General features: G+C 38.5%; 1 protein-coding gene across 1 annotated transcript in view; it reads left to right on the top strand.

Moving 5' to 3' along the window:
- The window catches only part of usp10 (ubiquitin specific peptidase 10), a 74,843-nt gene extending 58,509 nt beyond the window's left edge, over positions 1-16,334 (top strand). Inside the window, exons 13-14 of the mRNA XM_043706638.1 lie at positions 483-548; positions 14,252-16,334. Of these exons, the coding sequence (XP_043562573.1) occupies positions 483-548; positions 14,252-14,439 (254 nt within the window). The 3' untranslated portion in view covers positions 14,440-16,334. The remainder of the gene's footprint in view (positions 1-482; positions 549-14,251) is intronic.
- Positions 16,335-19,755: the final 3,421 nt, after the last annotated feature.

The raw sequence follows: 19,755 nt of genomic DNA, 5'->3' as shown, positions 1-19,755 counted from the left end.
TAGGATAAATAGACAAAGTCTTTTCCCTGGGGTCAGGGAGTCCAGAACTAGAGGGCATAGGTTTAGGGTGAGAGGGGAAAGATGTAAAAGATACCTAAGGGGCAACGTTTTCACGCAGAGTGTAGTAAGTGTATGGAATGAGCTGCCAGAGGATGTGGTGGAGGCTGGTACAATTGCAACATTTAAGAGGCATTTGGATGGGTATAGGAAGAGGAAGAGTTTGGAGGGATATGGGGCGGCTGCTGGTAGGTGGGACTAGATTGGGTTGGGATATCTGGTCGGCATGGACGGGTTGAACTGAAGGGTCTGTTTCCATGCTTGATCATGTGTGCCGCACCTGCCCCCACCCCCACCATCACCATCACCATCTTAACATTGACTTTCCCAAGTTTTTTGCTTATACTGTACAGTGTTAAAGCTTAGCTATGACGACAAACCGGCCAGTCTTAAGAAGCTTTGTTAAACTGTTACTTTTCTTTCAGATCTCCTTTCTCCTGGTGTGAAGGGTAAGATTTTCAAAGTCCAACGAACCTATAGACTCTTTGCAGGTATGTAAGTTATGAAAAGTGCTTTTTTAATATTTATAACAATGTAAACCAATAAAATATTAAACTTTAATCTTTGGGAAGAACAAAGTTGTAAAACTTGCAGCACTGTGAAATTAAGTGTAGCATTTTGTCCCATTTTAGCACATTAACATTCCTTATGAGTGCATGGGAATGATTAGATCAAAGCCATAATGATTTGGAACTTTTCAAAATGGCATGCACATTTCAACATCTTGATGCTTCCATCTATGGTTCATTTCAGTTCTAATTTTCAATTCTGCAAGTAAGAGAATGCACTGTACATAGATGCTGTATATGAAATTCTTACCTCCCCTGGTGATACAACTGATTGAGGCTTTTTTGTTTGTGTGAGAATATAGGACACTGAAAAATCTCAGTTATTTTGATTGGAAACAAATTCTAAGGGGCATTGTTGAGGAGATCTTCAAAATCCATTATAAATCTGGAATTTCACATTAGAGTTCAATGACAATAAAGTTGTTTTTTAAAATTCCATTCAACAATGCAGTTGTAAAAGATCAGTCATCTAGAAATTTGCACCAGATCCAGGAATAATTGATACTTAATGATTAACTCTTGGTGGACCAGGTGTAGATGTCTGGACGGGCTTGGTGTTAAAGAAGCTTAATGACACTTCGTACCAGCAATTCTTGTTTAGGATTCTTGCTGGAACATTTCTGTGAGATGCTAAATTTAAAGTACTTTTGAGTTTGCTTGACAGTTGAAGATTTAAAAATGCAGCTGCATTCGTGTATTTGATTTGAGAGTTCCCTTTTACTTCCTAATTCTACCTAAGGGTCTCTGATACGTTATGACATCTTGACGATTCATTTACTTCTGCTTTTGAAACCAAACCAACGATCTCTCAGCCCTCTGGAATTTACTTGGATTTATCTATGGTCCTTGTGATTTTATTAACCACCAAGGTCTCCCCTCAACCTTTGACACTCCAGTGAGAGAAATTTCAGCCTATCAATTTCTCCTTTATAACTCAAACCCTCCAGTCCAAATTGCATCCTTATAAAACTTTTCGGCACCCTCTCCAATTTAATTATATCCTTCATATACCAGGGCACCTAAAACTGCTCATTACTCAAAAAGTAGTCTCACCAATGTCCTGTACAACTGCAACGTGACGTCCCACCTCCAGACTCAATGGTCTGAGCATGAAGGCCAATGTGCCAAAGGTCTTTTTTATCGCCCTATCTACTTGTGCTGTAAGTTTCAATAAACTATGTACTGAACCTTTGGGTTTCTCTGTTCTTTAACATACCCCAGAGCTTGAGCATTAACTGTGTAAGTCCAGCCCTTGTTCATCCTACCAAATGAATTGTGAAATTAGATACTCAAAACTGGATATTTCTGGCTGCTTCAACTCATTTGTTGCATCCAAAAGAAATCCAAGGTTCTCTTGTTTCTATTTTCTATTGAATGCGATTGATCTCTTTTTGGTAAAGAATTGAATTTCAACTTTATTTATACTTTTGTACAAGTATCAAAGGCATCCAGTCATGTATAGTTATGACTTAACACTTAATGGTAAGGTCCTAGCGAGTGTTGCTTAACAAAGAGACCTTGGAGTGTAAGATCATAGCTCCTTGAAAGTAGAGTTGCAGGTAGATTGGATAGGGAAGCAGGCGTTTGGGATGTTTTCCTTTATTGGTCAGAGTTGAAAATGTGTTGCTGGAAAAGCGCAGCAGGTCAGGCAGCATCCAAGGAGCAGGAGAATCGATGTTTCGGACATGAGCCCTTCTTCAGGAATGAGGAAAGTGTGCCAAGCAGGCTAAGATAAAAGGTAGGGAGGAGGGACTTGGGGAAATGAGGAAACTGGAGAAGTCTTACTCCACCAAGGACATGCAGGTCCTTGGACTCCTCCATCGCCAGACCATAGCAACACGACGGCTGGAGGAAGAGCGCCTTCAACCACAAGGGATGAACTCAGACTTCTCCAGTTTCCTCATTTCCCCTCCCCCCACCTTGTCTCAGTCCCAACCCTCGAACTCAGCACCACCTTCCTAACCTGCAATCTTCTTCCTGACCTCTCCACCCCCACCCCCACTCCGGCCTATCACCCTCGCCTTAACCTCCTCCCACCTCTTGCATTTCCAACGCCTCTCCCCCAAGTCCCTCCTCCCTACCTTTTATCTTAGCCTGCTTGGCGCACTTTCCTCATTCCTGAAGAAGGGCTCATGCCTGAAACATCGATTCTCCTGCTTCTTGGATGTTGCCTGACCTGCTGCGCTTTTCCAGCAACACGTTTTCAGCTCTGATCTCCAGCATCTGCAGTCCTCACTTTCTCCTTTATTGGTCAGAGTATTGAGGACAGGAGTTGCATGGTCATGTTGCGGCTGTACAGGAAATTGGTTAGGCCACTGTTGGAATATTGCAGTTCAGGTCTCCTTATCGGAAAGATGTTGTGAAACTTGAAAGAAAATCATGAGGGGCGTGGATTGGGTAAATGGGCAAGGTCTTTTCCCTGTGGTGGGGGAGTCCTTAACTGCAGTCTTTGACTTTGCTTGTTGAACTTGTGTATCTAATTCTCCAATCTTTACTGTCATCGAAGATTATCTCAAAGATTTGTGTTTCGATTCGTGCAAAACGTTTTTCATAAGTTCTGTGGTGAGCCTCCTGCTATTAGTCTAGGTGAATTAAAGTGATGTTCCCATGCTAAATATCGTGTAATTGCCTTAAAATTTCTGGTTTCCTCGAGTCATAGAGTCACAGATGTACATGTTTCTGTGCTGTACATGTCTTTGGTGTTTGTATATGTTCTTTGTGATGTAGTGACTGGCATTAAATGCATTTCTTCAAGTGTGAGCTGACCTTTTTTTTTGTGTAATCTCTTGGCTCTTGTTCTGTATCTTCTGGCTAATTATTTCACTAGTCTATTTTGTCTTACCATTAAAATTACTTTGTGGTATATTGCCACCATTCTCAAAAAAAAAGGTCCGCGTCCAACTACTTAGAGGGACAAGTGGCGTACAGCCACACGAGATGTACAGCACAGAAACAGACCCTTCGGTCCAACTCCTCCATGCCGACCAGATATCCCAATCCAATCTAGTCCAACCTGCCAGCACCCGGCCCATATCCCTCTAAACCCTATCTATTCATATACCCATCCAGATGTCTTTTAAATGCTGCAATTGTACTAGCTTCTACCAATTCCTCTGGCAGCCCATTCCACACAAATGCAGCACCACCCTCTGCGTGAAAAGGTTGCCGCTTAGGTCTCTTTTATATCTTTCCCCTCTCACCCTAAACCTATGCCCCCTCTAGCTCTGGACCCCCACCTCAAGGAAAAGATCCATGCCCCTCATGATTTTATAAACCTCTATAAGGTCATCCCTCAGCCTCTGATGCTCCAGGAAAAACAGCCCCAACCTATTCAAACTCTCCTTGTAGCTCAAATCCTCCAACTCTGGCAACATCCTTGTAAATCCTTTCTGAACCCTTTCAAGTTTCACAACATCCTTTCAATAGGTAGGAGACCAGAATTGCAATATTCCAACGGTGGTCTAACCCATGTCCTGTACAGCCGCAACATGACCTCCCAACTCCTGTACTCAATACTCTGACCAATAAAGGAAAGCATACCAAACGCCGCCTTCCCTATCCAATCTACCTGCGACTCTACTTTCGAGGAGCTATGGGCATGCACTCCAAGGTCTCTTTGTTCAGCAGCACTCGCTAGGACCTTGCCATTCAGTGTATAAGTCCTGTGAAGATTTGCTTTCTGAAAATGCAACACCTCTCATTTATCTAAGTTAAGCTCCATCTGCTACTTCTCAGCCCATTGGCCCATTTGATCAAAATTCCATTGTATGCGAGGTAACCTTCTTTACTGTCCACTATACCTCCAATTTTGGTGTCATCTGCAAACTTACTAACTGTACCTCTTAAGCTCATGTCCTAATCATTTCTATAAACAGTGAGAAGTAGCGGACCCAGCACTGATCTTTGTGGCACTCCACTGGTCACAGGCCTCCAGTCTGAAGAACAATCCTCCACTACCCACCCTCTGTCTTCTACCTTTTGAGCCAGTTCTGTATCCAAATGGTTAGTTGTCCCTGAATTCCATGAAATCTAATTTTGCTATCCTGTCTCCCTTGGGGAACCTTGTCGAATGTTTGTGGGGAGAATTAGTACTCGCACAATTATGTTTTATTTTCTCAAAAACTGCAACATGCAAGATTCCATAAATACCTTTTTTAGAAATAGAATCAGTGTGAACATTGGGGCACTGACAGTCTCACACAGGGCACCTCACACCTTCAGTGCATTTTCTGAGACAACGTGGCACCTATTGTTAAAGTTCACTTGAGAATGTAACTTCTTTTAAAAAAAGTTCTGGGATTTACATATGAAAGAACTGAAACCAACATGGTCATGCCCAAGGTGAGAGACTTAACAGACAATCCAGGTCTTTTTCAATATATAATTTCAGTTGCATCACACCGTAAACTTTGGTATAAATTCCATGTCTTATGATTTTATACTCCACAACCACCTGATGAAGGAGCGGCACTCTGAAAGCTAATGATTTCAAATAAACCTGTTGGACTATAACCTGTTGTGTGATTTTAAACTTTGAAATAACCTGGGCACAGATCAAAGAGATGAAGTCATCTTTTGTTCTGTTCAGTTGCGCTCTTAAATCTCTTTGGCCAGCAACCTGAAAATAATAACCATTTGGAATTAACATGCAAACTATTTTGAGGCTGTCATGTTTCCTTTATGAATCCAGTGCTTATTTACAAAGCTAGTTATAAACTGCTAAATCTGCAAGGTGTGCTGATTGTGAGAAGCTCCAGAAATGTCTGACATACCAACAGGCTTTCGATATGGAGAGAATTGCTTTGAAACAAAACATTGGTGTTGCCTTCAGGCAACCAAAAATAAGACATCTTTTAATAGGTGCGCTAGGAGTTGTCTTAAGGATGTTTAGAAATACCAAGTAGTTTCAGGTTAAAATGAAATCATGTTTAGTATTTTGTGATAAAGTAATGAGTTTCCTCATCAATATGCAAGGACCCTCAGGAAGTCATAAGTTCACATCTAAATAGTGGGTATTAGTTAAATGCATGTGCTGCATAACTTAATTTTTTTCTGTCCTATTGCTAATGATTTAGAGTCAGAGATGTACAGCCGCAAACAGGCCCTTCAGTCTAACCCGTCCATGCCGACCAAGTATCCCAACCCAATCTAGTCCCACCTGCTAGCACCCTGCCCGTATCCCTCCAAGCCCTTCCTATTCATATATCCATCCAAATGCCTTTTGAGCGCTGTAATTGTGGTAGCCTCCACTACATCCTCTGGCAGCTCAGTCCATACACATACCACCCTTAGGTCTCTTTTATATCTTTCCCCTCTCACCCTAAACCTATGCCCTCTAGTTCTGGACTTCCCCACCCCAGGGAAAAGACTTTGCTGTTGATCCTATCCATGCCCCTCATGATTTTGTAAACCTCTATAAGGTCACTTCTCAGCCTCTGACGCTCCAGGGAAAACAATCCCAGCCTATTTATCCTCTCCCTGTCAACATCTTTGTAAACCATTTCTGAACACTTTAAAGTTGCACAACATCTTTCCGCTAGGAACGAGTCCAGAATTGCACTCAATATTCCAACAGTGGCCTAACCAATGTCCTGTACAACTGCAACGTGACCTCCCAACTCCTGTACTCAATACTCTTTCCTTTTAATTTTTAACTCTTGATACTAGAATGAGTGTCACTACAGATATTCGGATGAAAGCTATATTATAATAACCCATTTAAGGAAAAAGCCACCATTTTGCATTGTTGTTCTTTTCCTGCTTTTCAGTTGTCTTTAGTGTTTAAACTACTTGGTTTGTTATTGACTTTGTATATTTTAGGTGACCACTGCGCCCTCCTATTCTTAGCAATTTATTTCATATGGGTGCTTGGCAATTTCCTATATTAGAAATAATTTGGGAAGTTTCACAGCAACAGAGATTGTAATTGAGAATATCTCGAAGAAGAATGTTTGCATTATGCTGAAGTATATTTTTGATATTCCTAAATCATCATCATAATTATTGTGGTTGGGCTTTGATGAGCTGGATGATTGAGTTTCACTTGAGAGTAAATAAGCAACTGTGATTTTTACTCCATCTGCGATCAAGAGAAGACATGTTTGCTCCGGACATGATGAAATGTAAATGGTATTAAAGAGAGCAAAAGTCTGAATGCTGGGATCCTAATTTGTGCAATGTTTATTACCTTTAGGAAGGTGCACTCGTTTAAAAATGCTCAAAAGAAAAATATAATCTGTATAGGATTTTGCGCAATTTTTAGACAAACAGCAATTTAGAACTTGTGATTTTAAGCAAGTTTTCTTTCCCCTCTGTCATTTGGCTTTGTGCAATAATGGAATTTCACATGTTTTTGTGTGAGCAGGCCAAGTGCAAATATTGACGTTCTGGGACTTTTTTTTTCAAATATAGACACCACACCTGTCTTTACATTTTTTTTAAAAGTGCCAACTGTTTAAAATGGGGCCATTTTATTCTTTCAAGAATATAGTTCCGGCTAATATATATCAAGAATGTAGTAACTGCATAGTGCTGACATTTCTGTACCAAGAATTCCACTACGCACTGCTATGGTGGAGACATTCTATAGAATCTCAGAACCCCGACAGTGCAGATCAACACTGTTCAGCCCATTGACTCTGAACCAACCCTCCAAAGAGCATCCCACCTGCTTCCACCCATCCCCATATTTCCCAGGGCTAATCCACTTTGTCTGCACATTCCTAGACACTGTAGGGCAATCCACCTAACGTGAACATTTTTGGACTGGTGGGACGAAATCAGAGCACCCAGTGGAAACTCACCCAGACATGGCGAACATGTGCCATCTCCACACAGTCACCAATGGCTGGAATCGAACCAGTGTTCCTGGTGCTGAGGCAGTAGTGCTAACTGCTGTACAGCCATGCCAGTCCTATTTTAGATTGTACGTGGGAAGGCAAAACTGAACAGCAGAATGAAAGCTTTATGCTGGATTGGAATGATAAATGTCTTTTTAGGAGGATGCAATTTGAAGTTCAAAGCATATATGAGAATTTTTTATTTCACAGATTAAATTAAAAGCCATGTGCACACTTGATGGCAAGTGTAAAATGTTAAGTGATTACTAGGAACATGATATCTAGTTATGGAGCTTTCATAATTCTTAGTCAGTCATGATTTCTGAGTTTTTCTATTTTATGTGGAGCCTAGATTCCTAATATTTGTAGGATCGGCTGTTTCATTCTGGGAACAAGCGGGGAAGTAGTTAGTATATATTTTTGCCAGTATTTTTCAGCAAAGCATTATGCAGCTTTAACAATCATTGAGAGCACCAGGAGATACTTTACCCCATCATTCACAATTAAAGAAGGAAGCTGGAGTATGCTCTAAGTGTAACTGTTTTTGTCTACCTTTTGCCTGTCAAAATTTTAAGGAATACCTTTAAAAAATATTGTTTCTAGATTGGAATGCTCTTGTAACTTAGTCATACTGTAAGATAAATTAATAGCAAAGTAATTTAAACTGTAAAAGTGTTAAATCTCTGGTGCTTCAAGCGATTCTAGTGTTTTAATTTAGTTAACTTGCTTACTGCTTTGCCCTATAATTGGGTGAAACTGCTAGGGTGATTTCCAAGATGCAACTGTCCATATTTCAGTGTTAAGAATGCAGTATGCATGAGTTCAGGCACCATGTAGCATGGAATAATATTCTGACAGTATACACTGTCCATTATGTACGCTTGCATCATTCTAATATAAATCACTGGATAGAAATCTATAATAGGTCATCTTGCTTCAATTCCCTCTGTCAGGAGGCCAACGTTAGTACCAGTGCAGTGGCTGAAATCAGCTAATTCTGAGCAGAAATCAATCATGGCACTTATTTAGCTTGATATCACTTTGTATTGACTGTGGACATGAATTTTGAATTGGATTATCCCTTGCAATGTTGAAATAATTATTTAAAGTTGATGAAATGATTTTAAAGTTGTTTCAGTACAGTTTTAGCAGTATGTTGGTAAGGGGGAAATAATTTACAGTTCATTGTGATTCTGGTATTTTCAAAGTGATCTATTCATATAGTGGCTAAAGAAATTTGCAAACTAGACTGAACCTGCTTAATAAATTTGCATTTGGCTGAAATATAACTTCCATATGCATCATCCTTCACTAATAGTACATTATATATTTTAGTACAAATCTATTAGCCTTTCCTGGCATCATATAAGTATTTATATTTCATCTTCATTTTTAAAAAAAGTTATTTATAAAAAGGCAATTTTATATAATGATAAAAGGTGAACTCTCCAATCTCACACGAACAGTATTAAGGTACAGAACATAGACCAGTACAGAGTAGGCTCACCATGTCTGTGCTGACCGCGATACCATTCTAAAGTAATCCCATTTGTCTGCCCATGGTCTGTATCCCTCTACTTCCTGTCTGTTCATGTGTTTTTGTCTAAGTGCCTCTTAAACATTGCTCTTATCTCTGTTTCTGTGACCACTCCAGGCATCTATTTCCCTCTTTAAACAAAGCTTTCCATGCGCATTTCTTCTGAACTGTTGCCCCCTCTCACTTTAAATCTTATACCTGTTAGTATTTGATATTTTCACCCTGGGAAACAGACTCTGGCTATCCATCCTATCCATGTCTGTCATAATTTTATTTACTTCTCTGAGGTTTAGTACAGTACTCAATCTGTACATGCATCGTCTTAGTCCCTGGTTGCTAGGAATCGTCATGACTTTATAAGTAGGGTTAAGGGCTTCTGGGGTTAATCAGTGGTCTGTCTGGGTCTTTCACTGGAGATTTCACAGCTGCCTAACATTTTCAGCCCTTGGTGTTCATGAAAGTAAAATGCTGACAATACCAGCCAATGCAGCATGTTACCATGCTGCCATTGCAACTTAAAATTGGTCGCTCTGCATTGTCATTCCACCAAGCTGCCTTTTCTTCTTTTAGATATATCTGATATGATTCTTTTCACATTCTGTCTCTAGCCACCATTTAGCAGAAGATTCATTACAGTCTCGTATTGGTATGAGACATTGCCAGGTTTTCAAGTTATCTAATGCTATATTAAATCTTAACAAAAAAAATGAAATCAACCTCGATATTTAGTAAATAAGTTTAAAGTGTCTGACTTTAAATCTGGCAATACAAGATGTTTCTGCTCTGCGCACTGGTCTGTATGTGTGTAAGACCAGTGCTCTGGCTGTCATTAAATTCTCTGAGGAGTGTAACTTGGTATACCAACTTTAAAAGGAAACGTACATCTACTACTGATGTACGACCAGTCTGTCTAACTTAGCAAATCTGGGTTGTTGGTGAGGTCGGTCACAAACAAATGCCCTGTAATATGCTGGGCTTTTAACCCTAATAGTTGTGCATTCCATGGTGGATGAACAAAATGTACTGCCACTCCAGCCCACAAGCAAAGATCTGGTAGATGCCCATGACAGGAATTAATGGATGAAAGCCATGCCTGCCATTAGTCAGGTGGGATTCAGAGTCAAAATTCACTCTTCAGTTCCTGGAATCTGAAAGCATTTTAGGACTCTTCTATCCTGTAGCATTTTCATCAAATCTCCTCTCACTCTCCATGTCTCCCTCTGGCTTGACCCATTGGTGTCCCAGTCTCTCAGCCTCTCCACACTTCTGCTTACCACTTCCTTGTCCAGAATGCTCACTAAGCAAGATATTTGGGATGGAGGCAATGACCTTGGGAAATTTGAAGCATGATTTTGGGGCCATTTAATACCACTTGCCTAGTCATTCTGCTGCAGCTGGTTCTGTAGAACCTTTTAAATGAAGATTGACTCCCAAAGACATTTGACACTTTAAGAACTCTGCTTTTCAAAGGGATTTGGGGAAGGTTTAGATTTCTAAACCTGATATTAAGCTAGGGAGAAGAGTGAATAGTGAGGATGATGCTAGGCGTCTCAGAGGGGCATTGACAAGTTGGCCAAATGGGCAGTCACCTGGCAGATGAATTTCAATGTGAAGAAATGAGGTAATGCATTCTTTAATAAGAAACTTGGAAAGTCAATACAGACTCAATGTACAACTTTGAGGGACATACAGGAGCAGAGGGATCTTGGGTTCACTTGTATAATTTTTTGAAAGTGACCAGGCAAGTTGAAACAATTATAATGAAAACTTATGGATTTATAAATAGAGGTATACAGTGTAAAAGCATGGACGTGATGCTACACCTCTAAAAGTCATTGGTCAGATCACATTTGGAGTATTGTGTTCAGTGCCTTATTTAAGGAAGGATATTAAAGCGGTGGAGAGCATGCAAACGAGGCTTAGAATGATACAAGGAATTTTGAATCAAGGCAAGGTTAGAGAAATTGGGCTTATTGTCCTTGGAGTAGAGAAGATTAAGAGCTGGCCTCATTGAGGTGTTCAAAATTATGAGCAGTTTTTACAGGATAAAGAAGGATGTTCTGTTTCTATTAGTTGGTTTGTCAGTTGCTAGGGATCACAGTTTCAAAATTGTCAGCAAGTGAAATGAGGAGAAACTTTTAGACTCGGTAGTTAGGATTTGGATTGTGCTGCCTGGGAGAGTGGTGAAGATGGATTCCATAAATGGTTTCAAGAAATTTGATAAATTACAGCTACGGAGGTAGGGCTGGAGAATTGAAACTTGTTGGGTAGCTCTTTTGGGAGCCAGTATAGGTACAATGGGTTGAAGGTCCTCCTGTTTGTAAACCTCGAATTCTATGATCTCAAAACAATATTGAAAAGGTTGTGAGGTTGTCTCATGGAGCGTTTTAAACTACGTATTTCCGTATACTAGCTCTACAAAATTCACTTTGGTCATTGAGTGACAGTTTAGTTTAAAAATTGTGAAATTTTATATTACATTTAAACTCCATGAATATTAAATAAAAATATTTTAGGTGAAATAAATGTCATTGCTTTTGTAAAAGCTACCTCAACAACTGTTCTTAATCATTCTTACCACAGTTCTCTCCTTGCCAGTTCCTGGATGTAGTTTTTCTCCTTTAATGTTCGTTTAACTTACATAGAAACTGTCTCTGACTTTCATAGTCCAGTGCAAAAAAACTCTTTAAAGTTAGAGACACTTCACCTCTGATTATATTTGTTGAAGTGAAGAAATTAAACAATCTTCCTCTCACTACTCGTAGCACTTTTTAAGTAAAGAAATCACTCTGAAGTGAAATAAGTTGCCTTTTACAGCTATCAATTTTATGAACAAGCCTATTTAGCTGTTTGAATTTTGACCTTGTCAAATTGAAACATAACATCCTTGTCTTTCGCCACCGCTACTAATTTGACTTGTCAGCTGACTAAAGTACAAACTACGATATGAAAATGAATGGTCGTTTAATAATTATGCTGCATTTAAAACAGAGGGGTCATGAGTTCAAATAGTGCTATGGTAAATTTAAAATTGAGATTTACTAAATTTGATTTGTGGATTAGCATTTTGCCATATCCATTACTTGGGGTACATTCATTTTTACACACCTGTGATAACTCAAATATAGATTTCATGTTTACACTGCGAATGCATATCTGTGCATTACCTTGATATTGGTACACATTCTGCACATAGATGGGGAAAAAATATTACAGGGAACATTGGGCATGAGCTGTTATTAATTTGTTTTTGCTTCAAATTGCACATGAGAGAAACAGTTTAGTAGATCATGTAACTTGATTTATTTGAATACGTTTATCAGTTGGTTATTGTGTTTACCTTTATTACTTACCTTTGTGAAAAGTAAATCACTGAATCACTTTAAATCATCCTGAAGATGGATTAAGATGTAGGTAAATATAATTATTTTGTTTAAGGCCAGTAACACTGCTTGCTGGGTGAAATGCAACCTGGTCAGCGTTAGTTTACCCCAACTTTACAATTTACTACTGCAGCCTCTTCATGGATTTGTATTCTGAAGCACAGAAAAATGCAGTTTCTTTTGAAGTACCTGATCGTGGTCCTGCTGGCAACAAACAATTCTTGCAGATGCTTTTATTTAACTTTTACACTCATCCACTGTGGATGTTTCTGTACAACGGATGTTTCTGTACAACAGATGTTAGGACCATAGTTGGAAGAGCTCAGCCGATCTGGTAGCATCTGAGAAGAGAAATCACAGTTAATGTTTCATGTCTGGTGAACTGAGGAATGGTCACCGGACCCAAAACATTAACTCTGATTTTTCTTCACAGATGCTGCCAACCTGCTGAGCTTTTCGAGCAACTTCTGTTTCTGATTTAAAGCATCTACATTTATTTCAGTTTTTAGAACCATAGTTTCCTTGAAGTGCAAACACCTACTGGGAAAGAGAAAAATAGTACTTTATACATGCAACATATAGTCGTTTAATTGATATCTGATGCTTTCAAATCGCAAAGGAACAAATATTTTTAGCCAGAGACTAATAAAATTATAATCAAATGTAATCAACGGGCATATGGAGGATTTAAAAAAAAAAGACATATGTTATAGCTTTTGGCATTTTTACATTTTAATCAAATAACCTGAAGTGACTGCCTGCTGCCCATCTAGACTTGGCACAGTCGTGGTGCTAGAACTTTGGGCACAATGCTGTAAAGCTGCTTGAAGGTGACTTTACCAGTTTCCTCATCTCCCCCCACTCATCCCAGATTCAACCCTCCAACGTGGCAGTATCTTATCTGTTCACCTTCATTCCCACCTATCCGTTCTACACTCCTCTGACCTATCATTATCACCCCCTACTCAATCAGCCACCTTCCCCCTCCACGCCCCTACTTATCTTGCACAGATGATTAAAAAGAGGGGAGCGGATTCACCTCCCCCCCCCCCCCTCCCCCCCCACGCACCCACTCTCCTCTCTGGATGCTGCTACAAGACTTCTGTTCTATAATCCTTAGATGTTTGACTGGATATGGTAGTTTTTGTCTTATGTTTAAATTCAAGAAGTTGTGGAAGAGTGTGCAAAAACTTAACTTTAAGGCAGTCTTGCGCAGTTTGCTGATAGAAAGATGCATTTGAGGAGGAGTGAAATGCTGATTTCAGTGACACTATTTCTAGACTATCAACTATTATGCACTAAAATCACAGATTTGCCCAAGAACAGGAAGGCTGTTAGGGTGTAGTTGTAGGGTGTAGACCTCTGAGCCAGTAGGCTTGGGTTCAAGTCCCATCCTCTGTAGGCATGCATCGTAATGTGTCTGAACAGATTGACCCAAAATATCTAGGTTGCAAGAAATTGCCTTGCTTTGAAGTACCTGATTGATTATCATAACAGAAATAGAATAGTGATAAAGTTCATAAATCCGCCACTCAAGCCATTCATAAAAGTGTTACCTAAGGTGAAACTATAAGTTACTGATCCAGAATTGGGATTGAACTGTAGGTCTCTCTATGGAAGCACCAGCTAAATTTGCTAGAAGATTTTTCTTGTCTTTGTGATTTTATCATAACTGAAGAAAAAACTTGAAGTATGGTAATACTATACTTTGTAAAATATATATATATATATAATATCTATTTGTATTTATAAAACTGATTATAAAAAATCTGTTCAGAATGTTGACTGTTATTGACTATAGCATGTCAGTTTTGAAAGATCCTATTTCTTTTCATTGTCCCACAACATTTTCCTTTCTCTTTTCAGTTGTCTATCACCATGGAAACAGTGCAACTGGTGGACATTACACTACAGATGTCTTCCATATTGGTCTTAACGGCTGGCTGCGCATTGATGACCAGATAGTGAAAGTGATAAATCAATACCACGTTGTGAAGCCCTCTGCTGAACGTACAGCCTACCTCCTGTACTATCGCCGAGTTGATCTGCTGTGAACTGTCACTGTACTGTTGCTCTAGCATCTCACCCTTTCAGAGCACCAACTGTCAGATAAACCCTTCCCTCCCTCATTACAATTTTTCAAATCCACTCTCAGTAACTTCAGATTAAAGTTTAAATGGGGAAAAACCTGGGGATGTGCACCAGCAGCAAATCTTGTAGATTTACGTCTATGTGACATCTTTCATAACGTTTTAACTTCATACAAATCAGTTGCTAATGTTTTTGCTTTTGATAATAGGTAACACTTGAGCCCATGGTTTTGGGGGAGGGATAAGTGTTCCATTGTACTGAATGCTTTGGTGTTTTAATGAGAAAAACTTGCGTGTGTGATTACTGGGTGTTGAGCAGCAGTAGAATGCTGACAGTTTTTTAAAAAAAGCTTAATGAAAATGCTTAAAACTGCACGTTACAAAATAACATGCAAATCCACATTTGAGGTTGAAATATTGAGACTGTGTAGATGGGTGATTGTAACCTTAATGCAGCTACTAAGACTTCTGATTGCAATTATGCTTCTGTGTACACAATTGAAACTTGATATAAAAAGAAAAGATGATTGATATAATTCCATTAATGGTTCAGTCTGGCTTTGTTTACTTTGTGGTTTTGCTCTTCTCTCATTGTTGAAATGGAGCTGTAAACAATTTAGTGATATTTAGAGAAAATTGAGTTTATCACCCATCAGTTAATAAATTCATTTCAAGCTCTTTAAATAACTGTTTGGGCGTGAATTGGATGCAAGATCACAATGGTGCAAAGAAAGTTGACTTGAACAGTCTGTTTCAGCTTTCCCAGTATTGGTACCAGAAAATGGTTAAAAAAAAATTTAAAACCCTCTGCAGTTCTAGAATTTCAAGATAGTTACCCATTCAAAAACATTTAGACAAATCACCTTTTGATATTGTTTACGCAACCTTAATTGGACTGTAACTAAAACTTCCCTGTGAAACTTTACTGTAATTAAATGCTTTTTTGCTAATTATAACATTCTTACAAACTTGCAGTTAACTGACAACTCATTCCACTATTGATCGCCACACAGCCATTTTTGAGATCTTGCCAACTTATTCCCATACCAGTGGAATTGGTTGCTTGTTTGGGTCAATTAAATGTTACCACCTGTTCAATAAGCTAGTAGTAACCTCATCAAAAGTCCTCATCATTGCCATACTTTTGTCAGCTAACAGTTTGAATTAAAGTGCACCTGAACTTTAATGAACTGAGTTCTTACTACTGCCGTAAGAAATGTGTCTCAACCCATTAGGCTGTGGCAAATGTTTTTAGTTATTGGTTTGAGGATACCGGTTTCTGTTGGGATGGAGGGTAGCTGGTGCTGGGGATTTAGTCTCTTTTTTTAAAAACTTCTTTCCATGTTTGGTTGCCAGGGATTGATAGACAGCTATCTGCAATTTTTGCTTGATCTGTTTAGTTCATGCATTCAAAGACTTATTTTCCCAATCTTTTTAATCCTTAACTTGTGCATTCCCTAATTAAAGACTTTCCCCAGTACCTTTTAAGTTCTTTCTTAAATGACCAAACATGGCTGACATTTTAATGTGAGATATTTTCAGAGCTTTTTAAGAACTATACATACGTGGTAACCAAATGATTTGCTTTTAGATTCTGTGAACTTGATCTTGAGTTAATTTGTTGTCTTGCAGATGAAACTACCTTGAATAAAAGTCTATTACTATGAAATATTGCAACGTGTAATCTGTTTAACCAAGAAGTTTGCCCCATATTCTATTTGAATATTCATTTATGTAATATGCTTTATTTATCAAAATGGCAAAAATGGTTCCATATTTGCACAGTATCTGTTGCTTGCTATTTGAAGTTTTAATCCTGCATATGTTACAATAAATTCAGTTATAACGTTTTTTAACCATTTCTTGGTTAAAGTGTGTGGTTAATATCAAACCTGAAGATTGAATAATATTCAAAGTTGTACCTAAGATAACTTTAAAGTATGATTTTTTTTTCCCCCCATTAACTTGATACCGTTCCCATTTTCTGATTTTTGACCTGAGCAAAATGCCTAAAAATAGCAGATTAGTACCGTTATTAGTTAGAACTGGTTTTATCAAGTTGCTCAAAGCAATGCATTATATTACCAGATGGACTCCATCTATTGACAAGGAATTTACAAAACTTTCCCATTTGGGGAGACGGCTGATAAAGCTTCAAATCACAGTTAGAACCAGTTCAGTACCACAAAACCAATTGCACCTCAGCAATGATTTACTTAAGTAATTTTAGCAGCCCAGTGGCATGCAGCAGATGGGTCACTTGGGGGAGAAATTGTTTGTTTTTATGCATTTGTTTGCTTTAGTTTGGCAGATTGAGGTGAAGTTAAACACAGTCTGAGGAGCAGCTGCCAGTTTGTACATGGTGCATAATTATTTAGTGGCACTATATGAACTTCATTCATAAAACTGACAGAATTGCATTTCAGTTCTTGGGACAATGTTTGATTTGGCTATACAGCCCTGGAAACCAAGCAAGCAACAAATTTGAACTGAATTAAAATAAGGTGAATGTGTTTTTCCAGAAGTCTTAATTTTATAATTGTCTAGTTCCTTCATCTGTTTTTATTTAGACTTGAGTTTACTAATATGCCAGGAGATGAAGTAGCATATGAATTCTCATTTTGAGTCTTGTACAGCCAGATGAATCTTTGTGACTAAGCTGAGATACAATAACTGTCCATTGGCATTCAGTTGGGCTCACAATGTGATTCACATATGCTAAGAACTCCCTGTATTCGCCCAGTGGACCCTATCTTTGTGAACAAGGAACATGTGCCTTTTCAACTTAAACACAAGCGGATCATCCACCCTAGTGTATTCCTCATGGCAATGTTGTTGAGTCAGTCAAGTTGTCTGGTTTGAATTTAAACAAACACTTAGCAATTAACTGTTCCCTGGTGCATCCCTGTGGAAAAGCCTCTACCAGTCAGAGTCTACTTGCCTTCCAATCAGCACCCTCTTCTCATGCAGTATAAATTGTTATTCCCATTAGAATCTTGCATTTTTGCAATCCTGTCCTGATGTGAAAGATGGAAAGCTTCATCAAAATGTTTATATTTTCAGCAGTACCTGAACTGAAACTGTTAATTTCAATGATGCAAGTAAGATTCACCAGAAATGCATTGACTAACTTGTGTCATGCAATTGAATTTAGAATAATGGTGACATCATCATTGTTGACCACAAAGGTGTAAATCTCTCAGCAGCTTCTGGTCTCTAAATATACACAGTAAACCATGTAAATCTGTTAATTGTCTTGTTTCCCACTCCTCCAGAAGTTTTGCTGCATTTGTTTTCCACTGAGGGACAGCATTCATCACATGAAGTTTAAGTACTTGCCCCTCAGGTAAACAGAAGAAATGGAGGCTGATCTATTCAAAATTAAAATTTTAATGTGCAATGAATCTTAATTGCATTATCTCGATTCTTAAAATTTTTAGTTGCTGACATTTCACAGATTATCTCCTTGTCTCTTTCTTTAAGTTCTTCCTCAATAGGTTTCGACCAGCCTATTGTCACAACTCCCGATAGTTTTGCTGGAGCAATTTTTTTCCACCACAGTGAAGCACCTTTGGGCATTTTTCTCATTTTCCTGCTTGTACATAAATGTTGAAAGTTTCATGGTGCTAAACTTCCTATCTTCAGTAGGAACTCCTCATTTTGTCACTCATCAATCAAACCAAACAAACCTTTTATTTTTACATTTCTGGGTGTTGCAGGCTACTCTGCATCACTTGACCATTTATGTTTCTGTGCAGAATCAAGGTAAAAGATTGCACTCTGGTCTAACTCCAGAGAACCAAGGCAGTGTATATTTACGACAGGATCACGACTCACTGACATATAATAGCTGACAAATAGATTCAAAGCCCAGCCAGTTTAATTTCTCGTCCAAGTTTTGTGATTTGTTTTCATGAAGTTTTCATTATGATGCTTTTTAACAGTTTCTCTTGTGGATTGCTTGATGCAGTTCTCTTTCATCCTAAGGTAATTTATACCACTGCTAGAACTTTGGTCATTGCAGTGGAGTTTTGGATACCTCCTGTTTTCTGTTATAACTAAAACCTCATAATTCTCCCTGTGCGCTATCTGTATGCAAGTTTGTCATCTTGATTGCATTCATTTTACTGATCAGTGTAGCAATTTATCAGCCCTGTATGAAGTGACTTAAAATCTGTTCAAATAGCTTTCCCATTTCTCAAGATCAAGTGAGAAGCTTAACTTTTAGTTAGGCAAATCTGTTAGGCAAATCCTGCCCATCTGTAATCTTTATATTGGCATCTATGTTGTTGGTGGTTTATTACATGGACTGCAAAGTTGAACTTTGTTCGTAGGATTAAATCAACAAGCAAGGAATTGAATTAAATCGAGGCAATGCCAGTTTTTGGGTAGTTTACTTATTAAGAAATATCAATATATTTAGTAAGCCATGTCTGGAGTCTTTTTGGGTAGATCATCCCTCTATCAAGAATCCTTTGGCTTTAGTTTGCTGTTGAAATATGTTGCATTGTTGATCCTTGCATTTTTACACCTTAAAAGAGAACCCATGGGATTAGAAAGACAGTGGCTGCAGGGCTATGAAATTGGCTGAGAGGCAGGAAGCAAAATAGTGAACAGTTCTTTTTCAGACTGCAGGGCACTGTACAGTAATGTAATTTTTCTTGTTTTCCCCCTGGGTGGAGTAACCTTTGGGCATGTTGCTTGCTTCAATATTTATTAATTGCCTGGATTCTAAGAGGCAGAAGGAGGTCACAATGCTTAAAATTATATTTATTGTAATATATCCAACTCAAATTTAAACTCGAGTTAAAATACCATCAAACCCTATTTGTGGAGGATAATTTTAAACTAACTTTTTGTTTTACATAGAAAATAGAATACAGCATAGAACAGGCCTTTTGTTTTGTCATTCAATCTTTAAAACCTGGCTCCAGTTTTTCACCTATGCCTAAGTTTGACTGCCAAACAGCAGACATAGACTCTCTTTACTTTGTGTTACTTTTTAATATTTGGAAAACTCAACTCTCATCCTTATACATTCCATGGAATATAACTTTAGCTGTGTAATGTTTCCTCTAAATGTATTCCTTAGAGTGATTGTGTTTTTTTTTTGTTAATAAAATGATACAATGCTGGGAATACTTAACAGGTCAGTAAATATAGAGTCACAGAGATGTACAGCATGGAAACAGACCCTTCGGTCCAACCTGTCCATATCGACCAAATATCCCAACCCAATCTAGTCCCACATGCCAGCACCCGGCCCATATCCCTCCAAAC

Source organism: Chiloscyllium plagiosum, chromosome 17, assembly GCF_004010195.1.
Source record: "Chiloscyllium plagiosum isolate BGI_BamShark_2017 chromosome 17, ASM401019v2, whole genome shotgun sequence".
Taxonomy (NCBI): Eukaryota; Metazoa; Chordata; class Chondrichthyes; order Orectolobiformes; family Hemiscylliidae; genus Chiloscyllium; species Chiloscyllium plagiosum.
This window is presented reverse-complemented; position numbering and strand designations above follow the sequence as displayed.